The 21,649-nt window shown below is 39.1% G+C and overlaps 1 protein-coding gene across 1 annotated transcript in view; it reads left to right on the forward strand.

The window, feature by feature from the left end:
• The first annotated feature begins 3,595 nt into the window (after positions 1-3,595).
• The window catches only part of LOC130071052 (butyrophilin subfamily 2 member A1-like), a 72,477-nt gene continuing 54,423 nt past the window's right edge, over positions 3,596-21,649 (forward strand). Inside the window, exons 1-8 of the mRNA XM_056235666.1 lie at positions 3,596-3,730; positions 3,853-3,906; positions 5,126-5,482; positions 8,746-8,874; positions 8,968-8,988; positions 9,257-9,295; positions 9,674-9,715; positions 9,821-10,351. Coding sequence (XP_056091641.1) covers positions 3,855-3,906; positions 5,126-5,482; positions 8,746-8,874; positions 8,968-8,988; positions 9,257-9,295; positions 9,674-9,715; positions 9,821-10,351 — 1,171 coding nt within the window. The 5' untranslated portion in view covers positions 3,596-3,730; positions 3,853-3,854. The remainder of the gene's footprint in view (positions 3,731-3,852; positions 3,907-5,125; positions 5,483-8,745; positions 8,875-8,967; positions 8,989-9,256; positions 9,296-9,673; positions 9,716-9,820; positions 10,352-21,649) is intronic.

The raw sequence follows: 21,649 nt of genomic DNA on the forward strand, positions 1-21,649 counted from the left end.
GTTCCTTTATAAACAACTCCTGATACCTCTGAAGTACTTTGATTGACACAGTTAGCTGCCCTTATTGCAGTTTGTATTTTTATATTATATAACTGGGCATTGAGTATATTTGTTTCACTGACAGATTGAATTTTAGGAGGAAATAACTGGCCACAAGCTAGGACTGCAGCATCTGGTGCCTTTCTGCCAAGGTTTTACAAAGATGCAAAAAATTGTGCAGTTTTCTTGCACAGTTCTTAAAATATGAATGTTTACTTTCAAACCTGAGGGTCCACAGGCGAATCAATGGTCCAAAATGTAATATAAGGTCTGCATAGTGCAACAAGTAATGATGCTTTGCTTTCAGACTCTCATAAGGAAACAAGGAGCTTCTTAAAGAAATATATTCTTGTGTTAAAAACTTGAGGTAGCCAATCTCATTATGACTAATTTTTGGAGCACAAATCAGCTCAACCATTTCTTTCAGTTTAAGGCACAATTGCCAAACATCACTATCGATTGGGTTTTCAATTTTACTTCCTACATAAATTGGTAAGAGCCTCAAGAGACACCAATTCTGTGTAGCAGAACCACCAAGTCGTCGGCCATCTGCTTTAACAGCACATGGTGCATTGTGAGAGTCACTTCCTAAATGCCTGAATTGTGCAATGGCTCTATTCAGCTCATTGTAGGTGAAGTGCTTTTCAACAGTAACCAAATGTTTTATGTAAACTGCCAAGTCATTAGCCACAATACCTTCAAATAAATCATGTCCTAAGCATGGAGGTAGTCCACCACACACATGAAAAAAATTAAGGGAATTGAAAACTGAATTGAATTTGATGCCATCTACCATACATTGATCAGTAGTTGTGAGCTGATCAACACTATGCGCATAATTTCTGTTGGTTCTTTTTAGGCCAAGATTTAAAGGCTGTTGGCGAAAAGTATCTCTATCAATTAGACAGTACCGACAGAAATACTTGTTGGTACTGAAATTTTCAGAAAAGCCACCTATACAATGAGACCCAAGATTATCCCCACAAATGACAATTAGCCCTGCTTTAAGAATAGTGCCATCTACAGACTGAAATCCAGAATCCTCTAAATATTTCAGATCAGCAACAAGGCGGGAAAAGACCTTCTGCTGACCAAACTGTTTAAAGTCCTCATCTCTACACAGTAAAACAAGCTGCATTGGGTCAACTAATGAGCGGTACTGTGGCAGAATCTCACCTAGGGTCATGTACACTGCCAGGATTTTATGTTTCTTTTTACCCGAGCCAAGTGGATTTACAACTTCAAATGCATCCTGGTACAACATAATTGATAATGATGATGGACGCTCATGAAAGATGGCATTTTGCTTGCTGCATGTGCCATCCCTTAAATCCTCCATCACTTTGTCAACAGAATAAAGCATTTTTGACTGGTTGTACTGTTCCCTCACTGATGTTTGCCTAAACAGAGATGCAAGGGTTTCTTTAACTGGCACATACTGACAAAAGCGTTCTTTACCAGCTGTGTCAGTGCCCAGGTATGTCTGTTTTGGCTCAACAAAGTTGAACTTCTGTTTGAAGAAGTGTTTTCTGGTTTTGTCAGACTTTAACTGACCCTTATTGTACAAAGTTAAAAGATCTTGTGTAACCAGTTCATCAATAAGTTTGTCTATGTCACATGATGGTATATCTGATGATGATAACAGCTTTTCTTTTAGTCTAACAAGCATGGCCTGCATTCCATCAACATGAACAGCTTGAAATTCCTCGATAATTGATTGAATTGTACTGGCAGGTAACAACATTTTGCCTTGCATCTTTAGGTAAAACAGAGCCAAGTTATGTAAAAAAGCATCTTCTTTAGTATTTATATGACTTTGAAAAGATGTTGTAGACGGTACCTCAGACAGATCTATAGGAGGTGGTTGACCATCAAGAGACAGATCTGTTAATGTTGCTGTCTCACCCAGTTTTTGGAGATAAGACTGCTGCACTGGACCTGGCTGCTTATGCTTCCGCGATATATGAGTGGTGAATGATGTTCTCACTCTAAAATATTTCGAGCAGCCTTCAACTGGACAAAAACTTTTCTACCATCTCTAATATGAATTCGCAAGTGGAAGCACAGCTCTGAAAAAAATTTACGAAAATTACTAGCCACAAATGCACACCCTAGGACCTGCCTGTGGATGCCTATGTATAACGTTATCTTGTTTTTGTGACTGCCTGTGATTTCTGTGCATATGAGACCTAAACGAGGAGAATTTCTTAAATGTACAAGGGCACTTCTGTATTCCACAGGCATATTGAAAATGTGCTCTATGTTGGTGTCTTTTAATATGTGCATAAAAAACGCTTAGTTGGTGGAAAGGCACATTGCAAAGTTTGCATCTGTACATTGTGGCAAATGTTGACTAACCAATTAAATGAATAAATAAAACATTACTAAATAAATAAGTTGAGTTGGTCGATTATTGATCAATTAAATATTGTGCAACACCAAGGGATGTAACTGAAAGTTGTGAGGAGAGGCTAAAACTCAGCTAACCATATAGCTTTCTGGAACCAAGGGAGTCCAAGTAACAAAAAAATAACGATTTAACTTAACATAAAGTATTCTAGAAACCTCACTTATATTTGAACAGTTTACTTACTCGTTGTAGAAGGTTCCATTCATTGTAAGGCTTAAAACGTGAAAACGTTGCAACTGAAATGATTAACGATGCACGCATGCTGAAAAGTAAACAACTATGACTTGACCGCCATGCAGGCTGCCTTAAAGGGGCAACACCTTCGCGTTTAGGATATGTGCGTGCGTATATGTGTGTGTGTATATGTGTGTGTTAATGCTTAGTCCTTGGTTTCTGTCTGAATATGTATACTCCACAATATAATGTGACGTAATGCACTCGAGTAGTTTCGGAGGACAGTAATTTACTGATTAATGTAACAGTTGGTACCTGTAATGGGTACATAGAGTAATTTACTGTAATTTATTATTTGAGCTGCATAAATTCTTAAATATTACAGTATGTTCCCAGTATCATCTGGGAACATACTGTTCCCAGATGATACAGCAAAACACTGGCTATTTTACAGTTATTTACCCTAGAAAATACAGCAAGGGCTAGCAGTGTAGATAGATAGATAGATAGATAGATAGATAGATAGATAGATAGATAGATAGATAGATAGATAGATAGATAGATAGATAGATAGACAGACAGACAGACAGACAGACAGACAGACAGACAGACAGACAGATAGATAGATAGATAGATAGATAGATAGATAGATAGATAGATAGATAGATAGATATTGTACATGCTAACTAATTTATCTTACAGTTCAACAGTAAATACACTATCTTCTTTATCTACCATAATGTCACATCATTGTTCCATATTTCATAAAATGTCATAGGAATGACGATATATTTTTTTCTTTAGTGAATCCAACTGAAAAAAAATAAACATGTTCTTCGAAATCTGTGTGAATTTAACCGTAGCTTCAGTTGCACAGATGTGCAAACACACACTGAGTGTTCAGATCACGCCTGTGTTTTATTGAGGGTCATTAAACAGACGTTAAAGTGAAAATAAAACAGGAGCAAAACCAGAAGCACATTTGATTCTCAGTAAATTCCTTCTGCTTTTATGAATTATAGGTAAATATTAATGTGTTGAATGTGTATAATGGCTCAAATTCATCGTAACTAACACTGCGATTTAACGGACGAGTCTTTGTCTCCGGTGAGTTTCTGCTTCCTCATTGAACACGACAGTCTGATTTATTATATCTCGAGTATTATTCGTGTGTTTCTGGCAAAATCCCTCAGAATTTGTTTTATTTGAGTCTGTGTGTATTTTCTCAGAAATGATGTCGATTATCATCGCTTTACTGGTGAACCTCCTCATCGAGACCTCTGGTAAGAACAAAACAAACACGTTTGGATTTCATTCAGTTTTACGGCTTTAATTTTCCACACAAACCAAATGAAATCTACAAATGTTCATATTTATCGAGTAATTTGTATATGTGAACACTTTCTATTAGTACTATAGATTAAATATTATGCAGACATGGAAGATTATTTACAATAGGTTCTTTGAGACACAATCTATCTTATCTCTAACTCCACTACTTCAATATTCAACATCAGAGTCCAAAGTGCAAAAATATCCGGTTAAACATTCACTGTTTACAATGCTTATGTATTTCTAATGTGTGCAAAACTGCTCTAGATTTAGATCCACAATGACTAGTAAATATTATGAATAAATACAGTATATATAGGCCTACATCAGTGTTGTCATATTTTTTTAATTTAATCAAATCAGAATATCTGTTGCCAATAAAATTTTATAGCATTTAAAACAAAACCGTTATTGAAATTGGGAATAAATTATAGCTAACTGAAAGTGAGAAAAGAACGTTCACATCACTGTCAATGAGTTCATCAGAACTCCTGTTATAATCAATAACGCCGTCTACACTGCATAAAGATTTAGTTATCGCCATGGTATCTGCACTTAGTCGTTCATGATGAGAGGAACTGTGTCGAAACGCTCGCTGAACAAAACTCCAGTGTTTCAGATTTCTTCTTCAGCGGTGACTAATGTAAACTCCTCTATTTGACCATGGATGTGGAAACTTTAATGGTTATAATGCTTAACACTGTAAAAACGACTTTAAAAAGCTTTGATGCAACGTGAGCAGATATAAATATAATTCTGCAATTGACACTTTTTATTCATTTCACTTTAATCACGACAGTCAATCGTTTTAGTTTTTGCACCTGTATCTTAAATTCAAGGCATTTATGTGAACATTGATGGCATTTTTACCCCAAGCCCCAAAATGTCCAACCCTGAAAATAAAACTTATCTATAATATTTTACATTCAGTATTTCTCTCTGTGTTTTTTATTAGCATTTAAAGCCGATGTAATAAACAATACAGGTGCAGTCTTTAATCCAGTCATTCCAATGGGAATCCGCGCGATCGGAAGTTTCGCTCGAGTTTCGCTCGTATTCAAGTTGGTCACTTGAATCCACTGCAATGACAAACATAAAACAGCTTGGTTTAAAAGTGACTTCTGTGTGAGCTGTACTTCAGTATTTTTTTCTACTTTCTGTGTCTCTCAGAGTCGTTCACTGTTGTGGTTCCTCGTGATCAGATAGTGGCTCATGTCGGGTCCACAGTCACTCTGCCCTGCTGGATCTCTCCTCCTGAGAACGCTGAAGTTCTGGAGATCCGCTGGTACCGTCATGAGTTCAGCAAACCAGTTCTCCTCTATCAGCATGGGAAGATCCAGGATCAGGAGGAATCGTACAGGAACCGAAGCTCACTGACTCTGTGGTCAGATCAGTCTGGTGGACTGAAGGATGGAGACGTCTCTCTACGGCTGGAGAAACTCACAGTTCAGGATGAAGGTTTATTTCACTGTTATGTCAGTGGAGAAAGTGCATATGACAGCAGAGAGGTGGTTCTCAAAGTCACTGGTGAGTCAAAAACTACCATTTATGTTTTTATGGATCATTAAAGCCTGTAAAGGGGACATTTTTTTGCAAGGGGAAAACACCATTACATGAACTTCCAAAGGAATTGAAGAATCTGTGGTTGACTATAATTCATTTTTTAACACTATTTTCCCACTACCATCTCAATGGAGGTGCCGAAGAGTCCCTATTCAATTATTTCCCTTCAATTAGGACGCCTCACTCTGCGAGAGATAGCTAGCCAGCGTCTTTTCTGCAAGGGACATCTTCACATTTTCCTGTTCACACAATACCTCCACATCATCGTAGTTCTTGAAAGAGAAATATGGCTTCCTCCAGGACTTCAATATCCAGAAGATAAGGAAGGCTCACAGGGGAGGAACGATCAAAACCCGCTTTAAATTGCACAAATCAATGGGAAGATAGGGCTCAACAAACTCACTTTCTTTCCCCCCTCCTAGCATGTCAAGAGCTGGACACCAGCAACATGCTCTGCTGGATCAAGATGTCGCCGAGCAGGCTTCCGAGTCCATCAGATTGCTAGGGCTGACAAGAGAGAGCTAAGAAAGCAAAGCTCCTTTCTCAAAATCCTCTGCCAGCTCAACCTGTGAGCCCACGATCAGAGCCACTGCACTGCCTTGCCACCAGTAGGGCCTGAACAGAAGGGTGCAGATACTTGCCTCTCATCCCTCGGGAAGAGAGCCAAGCATGAGCTTCCTCACTGTAAACTTGTCACAGTGATCCATCCCCCTCGAGGGCTGAATTCTGAATCCTAAGCAGACAACGCAGAGCTCCTCAGGTGTCAAATAACGAGGACACGGAAGCCAGACAAAATAGCTCAGGCACCCCTTTACACACACGCACTCCTCGAGTGATGTCAGGACTGCTGTCTGCCAATAAAATTGCCATGTGTATAATAAATGCTCAGATACTGGTCATGCTGAGGGCGTTCCCCATAGCGTCAACACCAAGATGCAGTGTCGAATTTCCACTTCGAAAGGAAATGTCTTGGTTACTGTTGTATCCCTAATTCCTAGAAGGAGCGAACGGAGTCATTACATCGAAAAGACTGACGTTATGGGAGTCCAATCGCCTTCTTCAAGTCAATGGACATTGGCAAGTGAGTTTGCATGGTATACGGGTATACAAGCTTGTCGGCAACTCAGTCATTCGGGTTTGTGCTGAGGAGCCGGGACAGGGTCCCACCCGTTTAGCAGTGATACGGGGTTGTGGCAGGTGGGGCGTATCATCTCAGTTACCTCCTTCAGGCAACAAGGGTTACAGCAGTAACCAAGACATTCCCGATCAGTCGGTTCCGTTCGACGTTACGTGGGCGTGAATGGGGCACAGCAACGAAAGGGAGTGGTGGGAACTTTGGGCACATATCCGGGCTGGGGTTCGAGGATTACGTGAGAGTCCCCTACCCTCTTGATAGACATGAGCTCAGTCAGCACTGTCTTGAGAGACAGGATTTTAAGCTGGACCGACTGTAGGGGCTAAAATGGCGCTCTCTGCAGAGCTGTAAGTACAGCGGAGAGGTCCCAAGTGGGGATAAGGCATGGTCGAGGAAGATTTAGTCTCCAGGCGCCTCTCAGGAACCTGATTATCAGGTCGTGCTTTACCGAAGACCTACTGTCTACTGCTTTGTGATGTGCTGCAATTGCAGCAACATACACTTTCAGGGTGGAGGGAGACAGCCTTCTCTTAAACCTATCCAGCAAGTAAGAAAGCACATAGCTGATCGGGCATTTATGAGGGTCTTCCTGGCGGGGAGGGACACCAATCAACGAACAGACTCCACTTAAAGTTATCAGCTCATCTAGTAGAGGGGGCTCTGGCTAAAGTAATGGGAATTAATATATTAATTAGGAATTTATTAAGCAGATCTGGGGGCACGTCCGGGATATTTCAAAGAAACACAGGGCCAAAAATGATCCGATGGTAGGCCACTTAAGTCCGGCTCGTCCTGTCCAGAAGCCACACATAGAAGTTCCAGAGATCTGGAGTGCCTTACGAGTGCCTTATGGTGCCCTGTCCATGAGAAAACAGGTCCATCCTCAGGGAAATTTCTCAGCTGTCATGAGGAGTATCATGTCCAAAAACCAGGTCCTGGTGGGCCAGTAAGGCACACCCATGAAGACCTGCTCCCCTTCCACCTGACCTTTCCCAGTTTCTGTGTGAGAAGGCTCACTGGGGGAAACGCATACTTGCGTAGGCCCGCGGGCCATCTGTGTGTCAGTGCATCCATGACAGCTGGCAATGGGAGGACTCCAGAGAGGCAAATAAGTTTACTTGTGTAACTCCAAATCAACTCCTTTTAGCTGCACCATCAGGGAGTGGAGTCTCCACAATGTGAACGTAGACCATCCTGATGGTTGATGTACGCCACTGTCACAGTGTTGTCCGTCTGGACCAGTATGTTTTTGTCCTGTAACGCTGGTCGAGTTGCTAGACGGAGAAGTTGCCAGGAGCATCACATGTTTGCCTCTCATGAAGGAGCTCCGGAAGCATAAATGGAGGAGCGATTACAGTGAAGGATGAGAGAGGACCAGGCCTGGGACAAATATGTTATGTTTTGTTTATGTGTGTGAGAGGCTGCCGCATTACTTTCGGTTTTGTTGTTTGTTTATTTTGGAATTAAAGTGTTTGTATGTTCGCCGGTTCCCACTTCCTTCTTCCCTGATCCTTTAACATGAGTACAGTCGGCTTCCTTCATCTCAGCCAGGTTCAGCGGGAGATGGTGTTTCTGGACTACTAAGGTGGACATCTACGGGGTGACTTTTGTTGCCCTGAGGGAGAGGTCTGTCAACCTACGCAGTTCCTGCATCAACTGAAGTTCAGAGAGTGCGGTGCAGAGAGACCTTTTTATTTTTGAAGCGCCCAGTGTGGGATCACTGCACTTTACTGTGCATGTTTGCTCTTTCTAGCGAAACACACCGCTAAATGCGCCGTCCCTCCGACACAGAGCATATCCTCTCGTGAATGAAGGCTTTATACCCGTATGTCCGGGGGAGTGGCTTGGTGATTGGGCTCCGAAGTTAGATCCTATAACGTCAGTCTTTTCTATCTAATGTCGAATGTGACTGACTGATAGGGAACTTTGTCCAACGTCAAGCCTGCTGTGAACACACATGAATTGAACATAGCAAAAAATGCAAAATGGCATTTTATGTTAACTTTCATTGTTTTTTTTTTATAGTTTTATAATTGATTTATATATTTTGCTTCAGAGTTGAGTTTAAATTTATATAGACCTTCTTTCTCAGTTCCACCAGATTCATCAGATCCATCAGATTCACCAGATCTATGGAAGGCTCTTTTCTTCACCGTTCTCATCTGTGCTCTTCTGGGTTTGGTTGGGCAGATCCTGTACAGATACAGACAGAAACTAACAGGTACAATCTGGTTCAAAAGAGTTTTCAAAAGAGTTTTCAAAAGGTTTTCATGTTTTATGCATCTTATGTGTTGATTTTTTATCTGTTTTTCAGGGAAGAAACCAGAAGTTCAAAGTAAGTTACATGAACTCACAGCATTTACATCTAAACTCAGTCATGGATCAGACGAACGCTTTTAGGCACAGGGTTACTGGGAGAAAATGCCTGTTCTTTTCTGAAAAGACTGTCGGATACAGTTAAAATAGTCTACAGTATTTACTTCCAGTCAATGCTGGAGATGGTTAAATGTGTAATTTAATGTGGTGTGAAAAGTCTGGAGAAATGATCATTTATAAAACAGATTGATAATAAATCCCTCCAATTAAATTTTCTTTCATTTTAGATTGTGAGGATGGAGCTATGGAGAAACTGACAGAAGAAGGTACTTTAATAAATTTTCTTTGATATATTTATAAAAGAGCCATAACTACTGAAGTGACCCTCTAATCATTACATAAACATCTACATGCATGTTGTAGCGGAAGAAAATATGAACATGGTTTGGTGGAAAATAGAATGAATGTAAAAATGAAACAGTTCAGGATCAGGTCTTTCCACATATGTGCAAATACAAATGAATTCGATTTACAAATCATTGTAATTTAGTTGCTTTTACAGTCTAACTGTAACTATAAGAATTTGCCACTTTCCATATTTGTTAATTAGACTTTTCTCTGTTACACATTGATAACTCTAGATGTCTTCAAACACAAACTGCAGTTTTTTTTCAAAACCTCAAATTGCTTGTTTTTCATTTTAGCTGTTGGAGAGATAAATATAGAAGAACTGAGGAAACATGCAGGTATGACAATCTCATTTACATATATTTCATATGCATATATATAAATATGATCTCACAGACACAAGTTTAAGGATTAATAATTGTTGCTTTGTTTTTTCTTCACAGTTAAGATCACTATTGACCAACATTATGTATCTGCAGATTTGAACATTTCTAAGGACCGTAAAATAGTGATGCACAGTAAAGGATATAAACACACTGGAGAGGGATTTCCCTACAAATTATATGCATTTGCAGCCCAAAAATTTACATCTGGACGTCACTATTGGGAGGTTGCATTGGCACGAGAAAATACACCTCCTAAAAACTGCTGGTTACTTGGTGTGGCTAAAGATGAAAATTTTCGTTCAAAAGACAAATCCTTAACTCCATCAAACGGTTACTGGTTCTTGTGTTCAGACGGTCCTAATGGTGTTCTCACCAACTCTGATCCATCAGTTACTCTCTCACTGACGCCGAGACCCGAACGCCTGGGAGTTCTGTTAGATTATGATCTCGGTCAGCTGTCATTTTACAATGTCAAAGAGAGGAAACATCTGCTGACCATGAGCACCAGATTCACTGGATCAGTCGCTCCGCTGTTTAATCCAGGAGTAGGAGATAAGAGTCCGCTTATAATTCTGGATTGTCCAGAACCTGTAGGATCAGCTGTAGAGTCCAGTGCACCTTTACTGAGTAACACAGAGTCTACACCGGACGCAAGCGGCGCGATGAAACGCATCAAAAGCAAATAGAAACCATTATAATCAGTGATGCTGTCTACACTGGATGCTGGACAATAGTAAACTGATGCTCTGCTCTATTTCTGATGTACAAAATGAAACATCATTGAGCTTTTAAGCTGGAATGTGACGCTATTTTCTTCTGCAAACAAACTTTGTTGCATTATTTCCCTGTAATCTCTGTAAAGCTGCTTTGAAACACTCAGTGTTGTAAGAAGCGCTGTATAAATAAAGGTGACTTGACTTGACTTAAGACTTTCTTTCTTCAGGCAAACACAGGAGGAGATGTTCAGAACTGAAACGGTTGAGCTTTAAAATTATATTTAAAAAAGCACTGTGAACTTATCATAGTGCACATGACTTGTGTGCATAAATGTTCTGAAGTTATATGATAATTCTGTGTGATGAACTGAACCTGATCTCGACACTAAACACCAGCAGTCTGAACATAAACTCCACACTCAACCGCAGGAATGATGGACAGCTGATGTTTGAGATGTTTGAGATTCCTGTCCAAAGACTGCACTCCTTCTTCACGACTCCTCGTCTGATTTCCTGCTCTTCTTCTTTTGGGCTGGTTTGGGAGCCGTCAGCTGATTGGCTGGATTTGATGCTGTCAGAATGAGAAAATGCAGAAATGTGAGAAAATCATTAAATGAAAATGAAAGTTTCTGTTGCATGTTTCCTTACCAGAACTGATGCTTGATCGTGGCTGATGAGGACACAAATTAAATTAACCCTTTATGGTACAGCATTGCCATATGGCAACAATTAATTTCTACTCATTTCCTTGTTATTCAGAAAATAATACAATATATTTCCCTATGGGAATTAAAGGGGCAGGCCTTAAGGTAGCCAATGATGTGCTGTTTTTAAGTCACATGACACTTGAATGTCCCTGCAGAACTCTCTTTCCCACGGTCTCACGCTAGACCCCTGTTGAGGTGCTCCAGAAATTACTCTATTCTCCTCGTTTCCAAACAGCTCTTCTCAAGGGGGATTTTTTAAACCATCTTTTATATGTAAATTAGATATTTTTCATCATAAATCAACTTTGTCTAACATAGTTTTACTGTAAATTGAGAAAATATAAGTGTTTCCATATGGCAACGCTGTACCACAGTGGAATTGCAGTAATGTATTTCTCCATTGGGATTTTTTATAGATAGTAGCATCAACAATATGATTGGAGTTATTCATTTATTTGAAGTGTTTATTGTAGTATAGTTGTATTGTATAAATAACAAATGGATTTCTTCTTTTGAGAAAGTGAATTCAGCAATATTTCACGGAAAGGGCAATAGTGCAGAGTTAGCTCTTCCATGATGAGTGAGGATAAGTTAGTTACAAATATATATTTGTTTTATATGATTGAAGCTATTTCATGAAATAAAAACTTATTTGAAAAAACATTTCATGGTTAGAATATAATGCGTACCATAGAGGGTTCAATGAAATGAAAGTGTTGTGAACAAACTAATCTCACTTTACAGATATAGTGGAGATAAAATAAGATTCTTACAATGTAACACAATCAGAGATGTTTATGTTGATACTTACAACAGGGATTGTCTGATTGTGTATATTGTAATATAGTTTTCCTATAAAATATTTCCTTTAATTTCAAATTTTGCCAATTAAATTGAACCATATTTTAATTTCAATCGCTGAAGATCTCCAAACACTTTTATTAATATATATATTTTTTAAATAAATACATCTATAACCCTATTAGAGGATCAGATCCAACCATTAAACAACAGCAAAACTCAAATTGTTCACTTAAAGTTTAAACAGGGTCAAGCAAAATGCAAACTCTGATTTCACTATGAATAATATTCCCAAAGCTGTTCATGCCTCAGATTAATCTTCCAGCAGAAGAACAGGCTGATGAAGCTTCTCTCATCCTCCTCCAAACTCATCTAAATTAAAACATTTATTTTCACTAACAATATATTCGATTATATGAGGTTTCATCATCTTGTCCATCCTAAACACACACAGCGATGTATTAATGTACTAATAAATGCACGCTGTTGTTAAGAGCTGTTGTCTGTCGTCTTTACTCGTGATCTATCGGCTGTTAGCTAGTCAATCGCCTCGTAAAAACAGAAAACACACATTATACATACACACATATTTATGAGACTCGCTCTGCATAGTAGGCTAAGCGGTTTTAATCATATGACGATGACGTTCGTTGACGGATCACGTTATGTTTAGAAACTGAAAGTTAAGAGGCAATACGGGATGGAAATCAGGTGCTCGTTTGATTGATTCTGATTTTCGTCTGTTTTTCGTTTATTTGGACTCTATTAGGCCTATTGTGTTGACGCGTCTAACAGCTCTTCTTCAGATTACTGTGATTTAGTCTTTGTCTCCGGTGAGTTTCTGTTCCTCGTTGAACAAGACAGTCTGATTTATTATATCTCTCACATGATTCGTGTGTTTCTGTATAAATCCCGTAGTGTTTAATTTGAGTGTCTGTATTTTTACAGGAATGTTGACTATTATTGCCGCTTTACTGGTGAATCTCTTCATAGAGACTTCTGGTAAGAACATGTTTAATAATAATAAACTTTATTTCATATAGCGCATTTAAAGCAACTTCTCAAGGCATATTACACAATAAAACAGACACAATTTTGCACACACTGAGTGTGGTTTTACAGCAAAAAGTGCGTTGTAATAGTCAATGTGTTAAAAAAAAAAAGTATTGATAAGCCTTTCAGTCAAAGGAAAAAATAGGGCATAGTAGCAATATTTCTGAGATAAAAAAAAGGAAATCTTAACAGTATGGGTCAAAAGACAAACTCAAATTAAATATAACTTTATTTATATTTATATAACTTTTATTTATTTATTTATTTAGTTTGGAACAGAGCCATCTACGTTTAACATTAGCGAACCAGCTTTACAGAGCTGATGAGGAGAGCCAATAAACAAAACCTCTTATCACTATTAAGGGTCATCCATGTTTATATCTCAGAAATGCGATGTGAGAGAAAAGAAACATCCACGTTTTGACCAGGCTTAGAGTGGATATAAATCTGAGTCTCATCCGCACAGAAGTGATCATTAAGCCTGAGTGATCTTAAGAGCAATCCTAGAGGATATATATATAAATGATCAAAATGAAGGGGCTTAAAACCGAACCCTGAGGGACGCCAGCCAATCTCAGACCTGAAACCACTCATAAACACAAACTGGCAGCGGTTAGAGAGATAAGATATAAACCAGGTTAAAATAGTCAGAAACACCAAAGACAGTTTCAAGATGGTTGAGAAGATTTCATTTAGTTTTATGGCATATATTCCAAACATGCCATTCCTGATAGATCAACAAATGCTGATATTTATAGAGTAGGCCTAATTCATATATGTGAACTCTTTCAGTTGGATATTACGACACTGGGTTACAATGCTTTGACGTGGAAGGTTATTACGTCAATGTGACACAAACCAAGCTAACAATTTTTTGTTCTAAGAACGTTTTCCAAACATTCTGCTTTGGTTACGTTAAGGTGTCCAGTTTTCTTAATGTTAGAGGAACGTTTTCTAAAAGTTTAGTATGATGTTCTTGAAACATTCTTTCAACTGTCTTTTTATCAACACCTCAACATGCTAGGAATGTTGATTTGTAACGTTCTATTAACATTAAGGAAGCAGGATGTGTTAATGTTCTTGGAATGCCATTTAAGGTTAGTATGATGTTCTTGAAACATTCTTTCAAACATCTTCGAACACCTGCTGTTAACACGCAAAATCACTGAAGGAAAGAGAATTAACAAGAACTGAACCTACAACTGATTCCCACCACTGCCTTAGATGAAATCATCTGAAGATAAAAGAAGATCAAGATCTCAGCAGAGGAGGATTAAACAACTCCACAAACTGCATTACCAGATTCACTTATTACTAACCAGACTGACTTTATTTCTGTCATAGAAGTTGTTATTGAGAATGAACAGAGGATTAGTTGTTGATGTTTTATTGAAAATGTTTGAAGTCGCCATTATGATGATCAGTGTTTGCTTTTGGCTCTTGACCCTGTATTTTGGTTAGATCATTTCTCTTTCAACAATTGCAAATGTTTTCACAAAATTCATTGATGCATTGACATTCTGCATTGATGAAAGAGATTGTGAAAAGGCAGATCAACATGTCCATTTTAATGGCCGTTAAATTACTACATTAAAGTAATTTAAACAACTGCTTTTTCTGTAGTTTCAAAACGGAAATAATTACGGTATTAGAAGCCTTTTATCAGCTGTTGACTAAGTCTTGTGTAATAGTTGAGACACATTTAGACAAACACTCATCATACAAACCTCAACAATGGTGACAATTATATAATATAAAAAATAGTAAAAAATAAATAGTAAAAGAATTCAGCTGCATAATTTATTCATGCTGCAATGCATGCTGGGAGGCATGAAGGAGTTTTGTATGCTGGCATGAAAGCATGTCTCCATTGTTGCATTTCATATGCCGATAATGTTGATGTCTGTGAGTGTATGAATAGCACAGTAGTTAGTTTGTCAGAAAATCTGATTTTTTACAATAACATCACATGTTCAGTAGCATAATATTTAAATGAATTAATAACAAAACACACTTCTGATCAGTGATTAGACTTCAGATGTGATCAGTGACGCCACTTCATGATGATTTCACCATTAATTAACAGTCAACATCATCTGATGTTATTCTGTCTTGTACTCTTCTGACACAATACACGTGTTTCTAAACACACTAATCATGCAGCTACCTGAAACACTGATCGCCATAATGGTGACTACAACTGTTCCTCTTTCCTTCAGTGATTTTACTCATTAACATCAGGTGGCTTTACTACTGGTCACATTGAGCATGTGAGGGTCTGATTTTGCCTAGGGTCAACAATGTAGCCTACTAAAAACAGGAAAAAAAAATCCTTTCTGTTTTTCGCGTACAGACTACATTTGTTACAAGGATCTTCACAAGGATCTGTAAAAACTAAACAAAAAATGCTGCATTATGCCAAGCCAGTAGATGGCGATGTCACTTTGTAAAGAAACACTGCACTGCACTAGAGTAGCCAGTTGTTCAGTAACATTTAAAGCCGATGTTAATCCCTCATTGCTTTGAAAAATCTTGCGGGCAAAATCCAACCATTCAAATAGAAATCATGCAATCGGGAGGGTCAAAATGTTCTGCAAGCAGATATCGATCAAATTCAAGTGTTTCCTTGAATTCTCCGCGATGACAAACAGAAAGCTGCTTAATTTGAAAGTGACTTCTTTGTGAGCTGTGCTTCATACATCCCTGTGGACTTTTTGCATGTGAAATTTCCCTGAAATATCGATTCGCTAATGTGAGTCTTATTTATTTTATTTTATTTTTTCACCAAAAATATAGGCTAGTACCACTGTGACTAGTGAATATAGCACATAAAAGGGGCCTTTCGCACTGGGTAGTTCTAGGATCTTGCCACCCGGATGGTTCCCCGAGAACTATTGGTTCCCTTAGGAACATTTTCCTGGTTGCGTTCGCACCGCAGGAGGAACTCTGAAGTGACTTAAACCGCGCTTGTTGTTGTGTTATACATAGTTACTGTTATACATAGAAACTGTTATACATAGAAAGTAGACAGTAATGAAAAGTTATTAGTGTATGCCGTGTGGTTGATGTCCAGTGTTGCTGAGCAGTTATGTCGGATTTTCTCTTCAGCGTAAAGGTTAAGATGCTCATCTATCACTGTTTTCCATGTTCGTAGAGTTAGTTTGTGGAGTAAATATATAGGCTATAATCTGTGTTTACACAGCCTTTTTAAAAATAGCGAGTGCTGGTGTTTCGCATGCGTTCGGTCAATCAGCGATCACTAACGTCACGGATAGTTCCTATAGCGCTGGTTTAGACCGACTCTGAAGTAGGAGTAAATTAGTTCCTCCAAAAGGAGTTCCTAGAACTAAAATCGTTTTTGCGATCGTTTTTTAAAATGCATGTATTTCATTGGGTGTGTCTCTCTGTGTCTCTCAGAGTCGTTCACTGTTGTGGTTCCTCGTGATCAGATAGTGGCTCATGTCGGGTCCACAGTCACTCTGCCCTGCTGGATCTCTCCTCCTGAGAACGCTGAAGTTCTGGAGATCCGCTGGTACCGTCATGAGTTCAGCAACCCTGTTCTCTTCTATCAGCATGGGAAGATCCAGGACCAGGAGGACTCGTACAGGAGCAGAAGCTCACTGACTCTGCGCTCAGATCAGTCTGGTGGACTGAAGGATGGAGACGTCTCTCTACGGCTGGAGAAACTCAGGATTCAGGATGAAGGTTCATTTCACTGTTATGTCAGTGGAGAAACTGAATATGACAGTGGAGAGGTGTTTCTTAAAGTCACTGGTGAGTCAAAAGGAAGCAATAAGGTTTGAGAGGCTGTGCTGTATCGTGAATAAGTCAAGGGCGTTGTTAGGCACGATGCGAAGTGGAGTCAGCCGTGACTTATTAACGATACAGCACTAGCCTTGAGTACCTTATTGCTTTTATAAAATGGTTACCACACAATACACATATTAAAGCCGACAAATATGTATCTATGCAACTTTCATGAAGTAAAATCACTAAAAGCCTTCCTTCCGCTGGAAAAAATAGTCCCTGCCCGTAAACACCAACAGAAGCTACTTACATTATTTCACCAATAGATGGTGGCAGAGACTGTCTATATGAGTGAGTCAGTGAGTAGAGAAGACTTTTATTTTGAAAGGACTCAAATTTGTGATCACGGAGAAGGAAGACGCAGCTGACAAATGATTAGGGCACGGGAAAACCCCTTAACTGAGGATAAGATATCGCAGCGGACATTGAAACAGATTTGTTTAATTATAAATATTGGACTGACCTGAAGAAAAATGCCATGTCAATGCCAATGGTATACTCGCTTATTCGATCTCTCACAATACTCTACTCTTGCTAAAATGAACAATATCAATGAGATCAAACGTGTTTAAGTTGCTAAGAGTGGTTGCTAGGGGTGTTGTGTAGTGATGCATAAAACCGTTGGGTGAAGCGGTCATAGCCGTGTTTTATCGTGAATAAAACACAGCTATTGACCAATCTGAATCAAGGATTGGAACCAACCGTTTTATAAACTACAATACATAATATTTTCATGCATCTACAGCTCATTAAAGGAAAAGTTTACCTATTTTGTTGCATGAGTAGGCTTTTCTCCAGATATATACTACTATAACTCTGAAACCAATGGAATATCAAACCCAGTTTTTTGCAGCATAATGCTGCCATAATTTTCCAAAGAAATTGTCAACCCAGCAATCAGGAAACATTCTCATAACTTCCGCTAATGTTCTGGCAATTTTCTCTCAAAGTACTGAAAACATTCTTCTATTAACATTAAAAGAATGTTTGTTAAACATTATCTGGTTTAATAATGTTAATGTAAGGTTAGCACAAAAACTTTATTTATATGTTGTTTATAGAAGGTTTTATAAATGTCCTGATTATGTTGGGAGAAAACGTTCTTAGAAAAACATTCTTGGAACATCCTTTAAACATTTAGAATGACAACTAACTTTAAATGTATGAGGCTGTGATTGTTGTTTTAAAAGAACATCCTTGGAACGTGAGAAAGTTTTGTAGTCTTTCCCATAATTATTGTTCCTAACTAGGTTATGCAAGTGTTATAATTAAAAAATGTTAATGAAATCACTGCATATTGTCATTAGTATTTGATAAATGTTTTCATAATGTTGGCAATCATTCTTCAAACGTCCTTTAAATATTAAGCGTCACTAATTTTTGCCTTAAGGTTTATGCTACACAGCAATATCCCCTGTATTTCATTAACCCCGCTCAGTGTGACCGTTAACTCGTCACCTTTATTTCTATAGCGCTTTATACAATACAGACGGTTTCAAAGCAGTTACAGGGATTACAGGAAAATTATGCATTTCGGCTGTTCAACTGAAGTCAGTTCAGTGTTGATTTAATTCTGTTGTAAAGATCTTCAATTATCAAATTACTTCATTTAATCTATAATGCAGTTCTGCAAACAAATGATGTCATCGTCCAGACTATGGTAACCTTGGGATAAGGATGAGACAGACAGACTTTCTTCTTATGATGTAACGAGTACATCAGGTATTATAGGAAGTGTTCCCGGTTCCGGCTGACCTAATCTATGCAGCCAAACAATCATTTAACTGATTTGAATAATAATAATAATAATAATTCATTACATTTATATAGCGCTTTTCTAGGCACTCAAAGCGCTTTACATAGAGGGGGGAATCTCCTCAACCACCACCAATGTGCAGCATCCACTTGGATGATGCGACGGCAGCCATATTGCGCCAGAACGCTCACCACACACTAGCTTACTGGTGGAGAGGAGACAGTGAAGAAGCCAATCAGTATATGGGTATGATTAGGAGGCCATGGTGGACAGAGGCCAATGGGCAGATTTGGCCAGGATGCCGGGGTTACACCCCTACTCTTTCGAAAGACATCCTGGGATTTTTACAACACAGTCTCATGAAAGTGCGTATCTATACCACGAATGTCATTTCTCGTGCCATTTATACGCCAAAAATGATTTTTGCGTGCATATGCTACGCACTGAAAACCCCTTGGGTAGGTTTAGGGGGGAGGGGGGTGGGGAGTGCGTGCGTATTACACGCCATAAAGTGCGTATCATATGCACGCGAAAACTGCGTATCATATAGACGCAAAAAACATTTTTGGCGTATAAATGGCACGAGAAATGACATTCGTGGTATAGATACGCACTTTCATGAGATCGGGCTCGATTTTTAATGACCACAGAGAGTCAGGACCTCGGTTTAACGTCTCATCCGAAGGACGGTGCTATTTTGACAGTATAGTGTCCCCGTCACTACACTGGGGCTTTAGGACCCACACAGACCACAGGGATAGCACCCCCTGCTGGCCTCACTAACACCTCTTCCAGCAGCAACCTGGTTTTCTCAGAAGGTCTCCCATCCAGGTACTAACCAGGCTCAGCCCTGCTTAGCTTCAGTGGGGAACCAGTCTTGGGCTACAAGGTGATATGGCTGCTGGCTATATAATAGAGAATAATAGAGATTGATAATATGTCTTGTGTATGCCAGGTTACAGATGTGTGTTTAAGTTTTTAGTTAAAGAGTCTACCATCTGCAGTCGATTTTGATATTCTAGGTATTATCAACTGGCCAGAATTTTGGTCGCAATAGACGTGAAGGACTATAATGTGTTAAGAGCTCGCTCAAGTACTGGGGAGCTAAACCATTCAGTGCTTCGTAAGTAATCAGCAATATCTTAAAATTTTTATTTTAAAATTGCCGAAATGGGCGGAAATATCCGAAATGCTTTTGATTTTATTTCCAATTTTTTATATCAGCTATGTCTTCCAATAATTTTGTGAATTGATAAGTTTCATCGGGGCGTGAAGAAATATAGACTATCATTATCATAACAGTAAAAACTAACGCCATGCCTCCTAATGATATCTCCCAAGGGCAGTATGTATGGGGGGACAGAGACGGTCCTAGTACTGAGCCTTGTGGTACTCCATACTGAACTTGTGATTTAACACTTTCTAGTCTCACACAGATATCTTCATCTTTTCAGTGTTAATGCATTACAGTGATATCACAATGGTTGGTTCTGTGTTTTTTTTTTTTTCATTAATTCTCCAACTTCAAAATTGTTACAATTAAGCCTATCATGAAACTACAGAAACATTTTTTGTTTAAACCACTTTAATGCAGTAATTTGACTATCAATAAAGTAGTCATGTTTATATGCTTTTTCATCAATCCCTTTCTTTATCAATGCAGTAATGTTCTCTGAAAACAGTAATGCAATTTCTGAAAGAGAAATCAACAAAAGTCAAGGGTCAAGAGATCAGCTAAAGCAAACACGGATCACCATAATAGTGTCTTCAGAAAAAAATTCAATACCACATAAACATACAAATCTTAATTCTCAATAAGAACTTCTGTAGATGTATGACAGAAATACAGTCAAACTTTAATCCATTAATTATCTAATTAACTGCAGTTGTTTTTACACTCTGTAGATTGGATCCATATAGCCATTGAGTAGTGTTCATTTAACACTGAGGATTTTGCTGTGAAGAATTTTGTTTGTTGAAAGAATGTTTCAGGAATATCATACTAACTGTAAAAAAAAAAAAAAAAAAAAAGTTCCTTTAACATAAGGAAAACGTCTCGGGTTACGACCGTAACCCTTGTTCCCTTAAAAGGGAATGAGCCACTGTGTCGGTAACAACACATTTTAGGTAACGCCCCTCAGCGTAGCGTCTCTGAAGCATGAATGAAACTAAGCCTATCGTGATTGGTGTTGCGTCATGATGGAGTGTGTGATGGCATACACAGAAGCTACAAAGGGACGCCGGCACACAACAGAGTTAGCTTTTGTGATAAAGCAAGTCGCTCCCAGGCAGGGGGAGGCCCTTTGCCACGGGAACCTTCTCAGGGAACAAGGGTTACAGTCATAACCTTCAGTACTTTCGAGGGTACTCACACTGCGTCGGCAACGACACTTTGGGGAACGAATACCCACTATGCCACAACAAACTCTGCCTGTCCCAGTGTGAGGCTGTCACAGGCACAACTTAGGACAAGAGCACTCATGCACCCGGCATCGAAGGAAGGTCCAGACTATAGAATCTTGTTAATGTATGAGGGGTGGCCCATCCAGCTGCATCACACACTTCTTGGATAGGGGCCCCTGAGAGGATGGCTCTAGAGGATGCCATGCCTCTGGTTGAGTGAGCCCTCATGGCCAAAGATGAAGGTAAACTGTGCACCTGATAAGCCAGAGAAATAGCCTGAACTATCCAGTTGCTGATGGTCTGTTTGGAGGCGGGAAGCCCTTCTTGGTTAACCAGAAACACACCAGCAACTGGTCGGACTTCCGCCAATAAGAAGACCTCTGAATATAAATATGACAGGGCAGAGCAGATGGAGTCTCTCATCTTCCGCCTTCACGTGAGGTGGAGGATAAAAAGCCTGCAGAACCGTGGGCCGTGAGTGTTAGAAGGCACCTTAGGGACATAACCAGGCCTGGGAGGAAAGGAAAGGATAGAAAGGGCCTGAAGATCTCCTACTCTTTTAAGAGAAGTGATTGCTAAGAAAAAATCTAGCTTGAGGGAAAAGGTTCTTGCCCTCAGCCGACTCTAAAGGTTCGAAGGGGGT

This window comes from Rhinichthys klamathensis, unplaced genomic scaffold (assembly GCF_029890125.1).
Source record: "Rhinichthys klamathensis goyatoka isolate OS25496 unplaced genomic scaffold, OSU_Roscu_1.1 h1tg000429l_1, whole genome shotgun sequence".
Taxonomy (NCBI): Eukaryota; Metazoa; Chordata; class Actinopteri; order Cypriniformes; family Leuciscidae; genus Rhinichthys; species Rhinichthys klamathensis.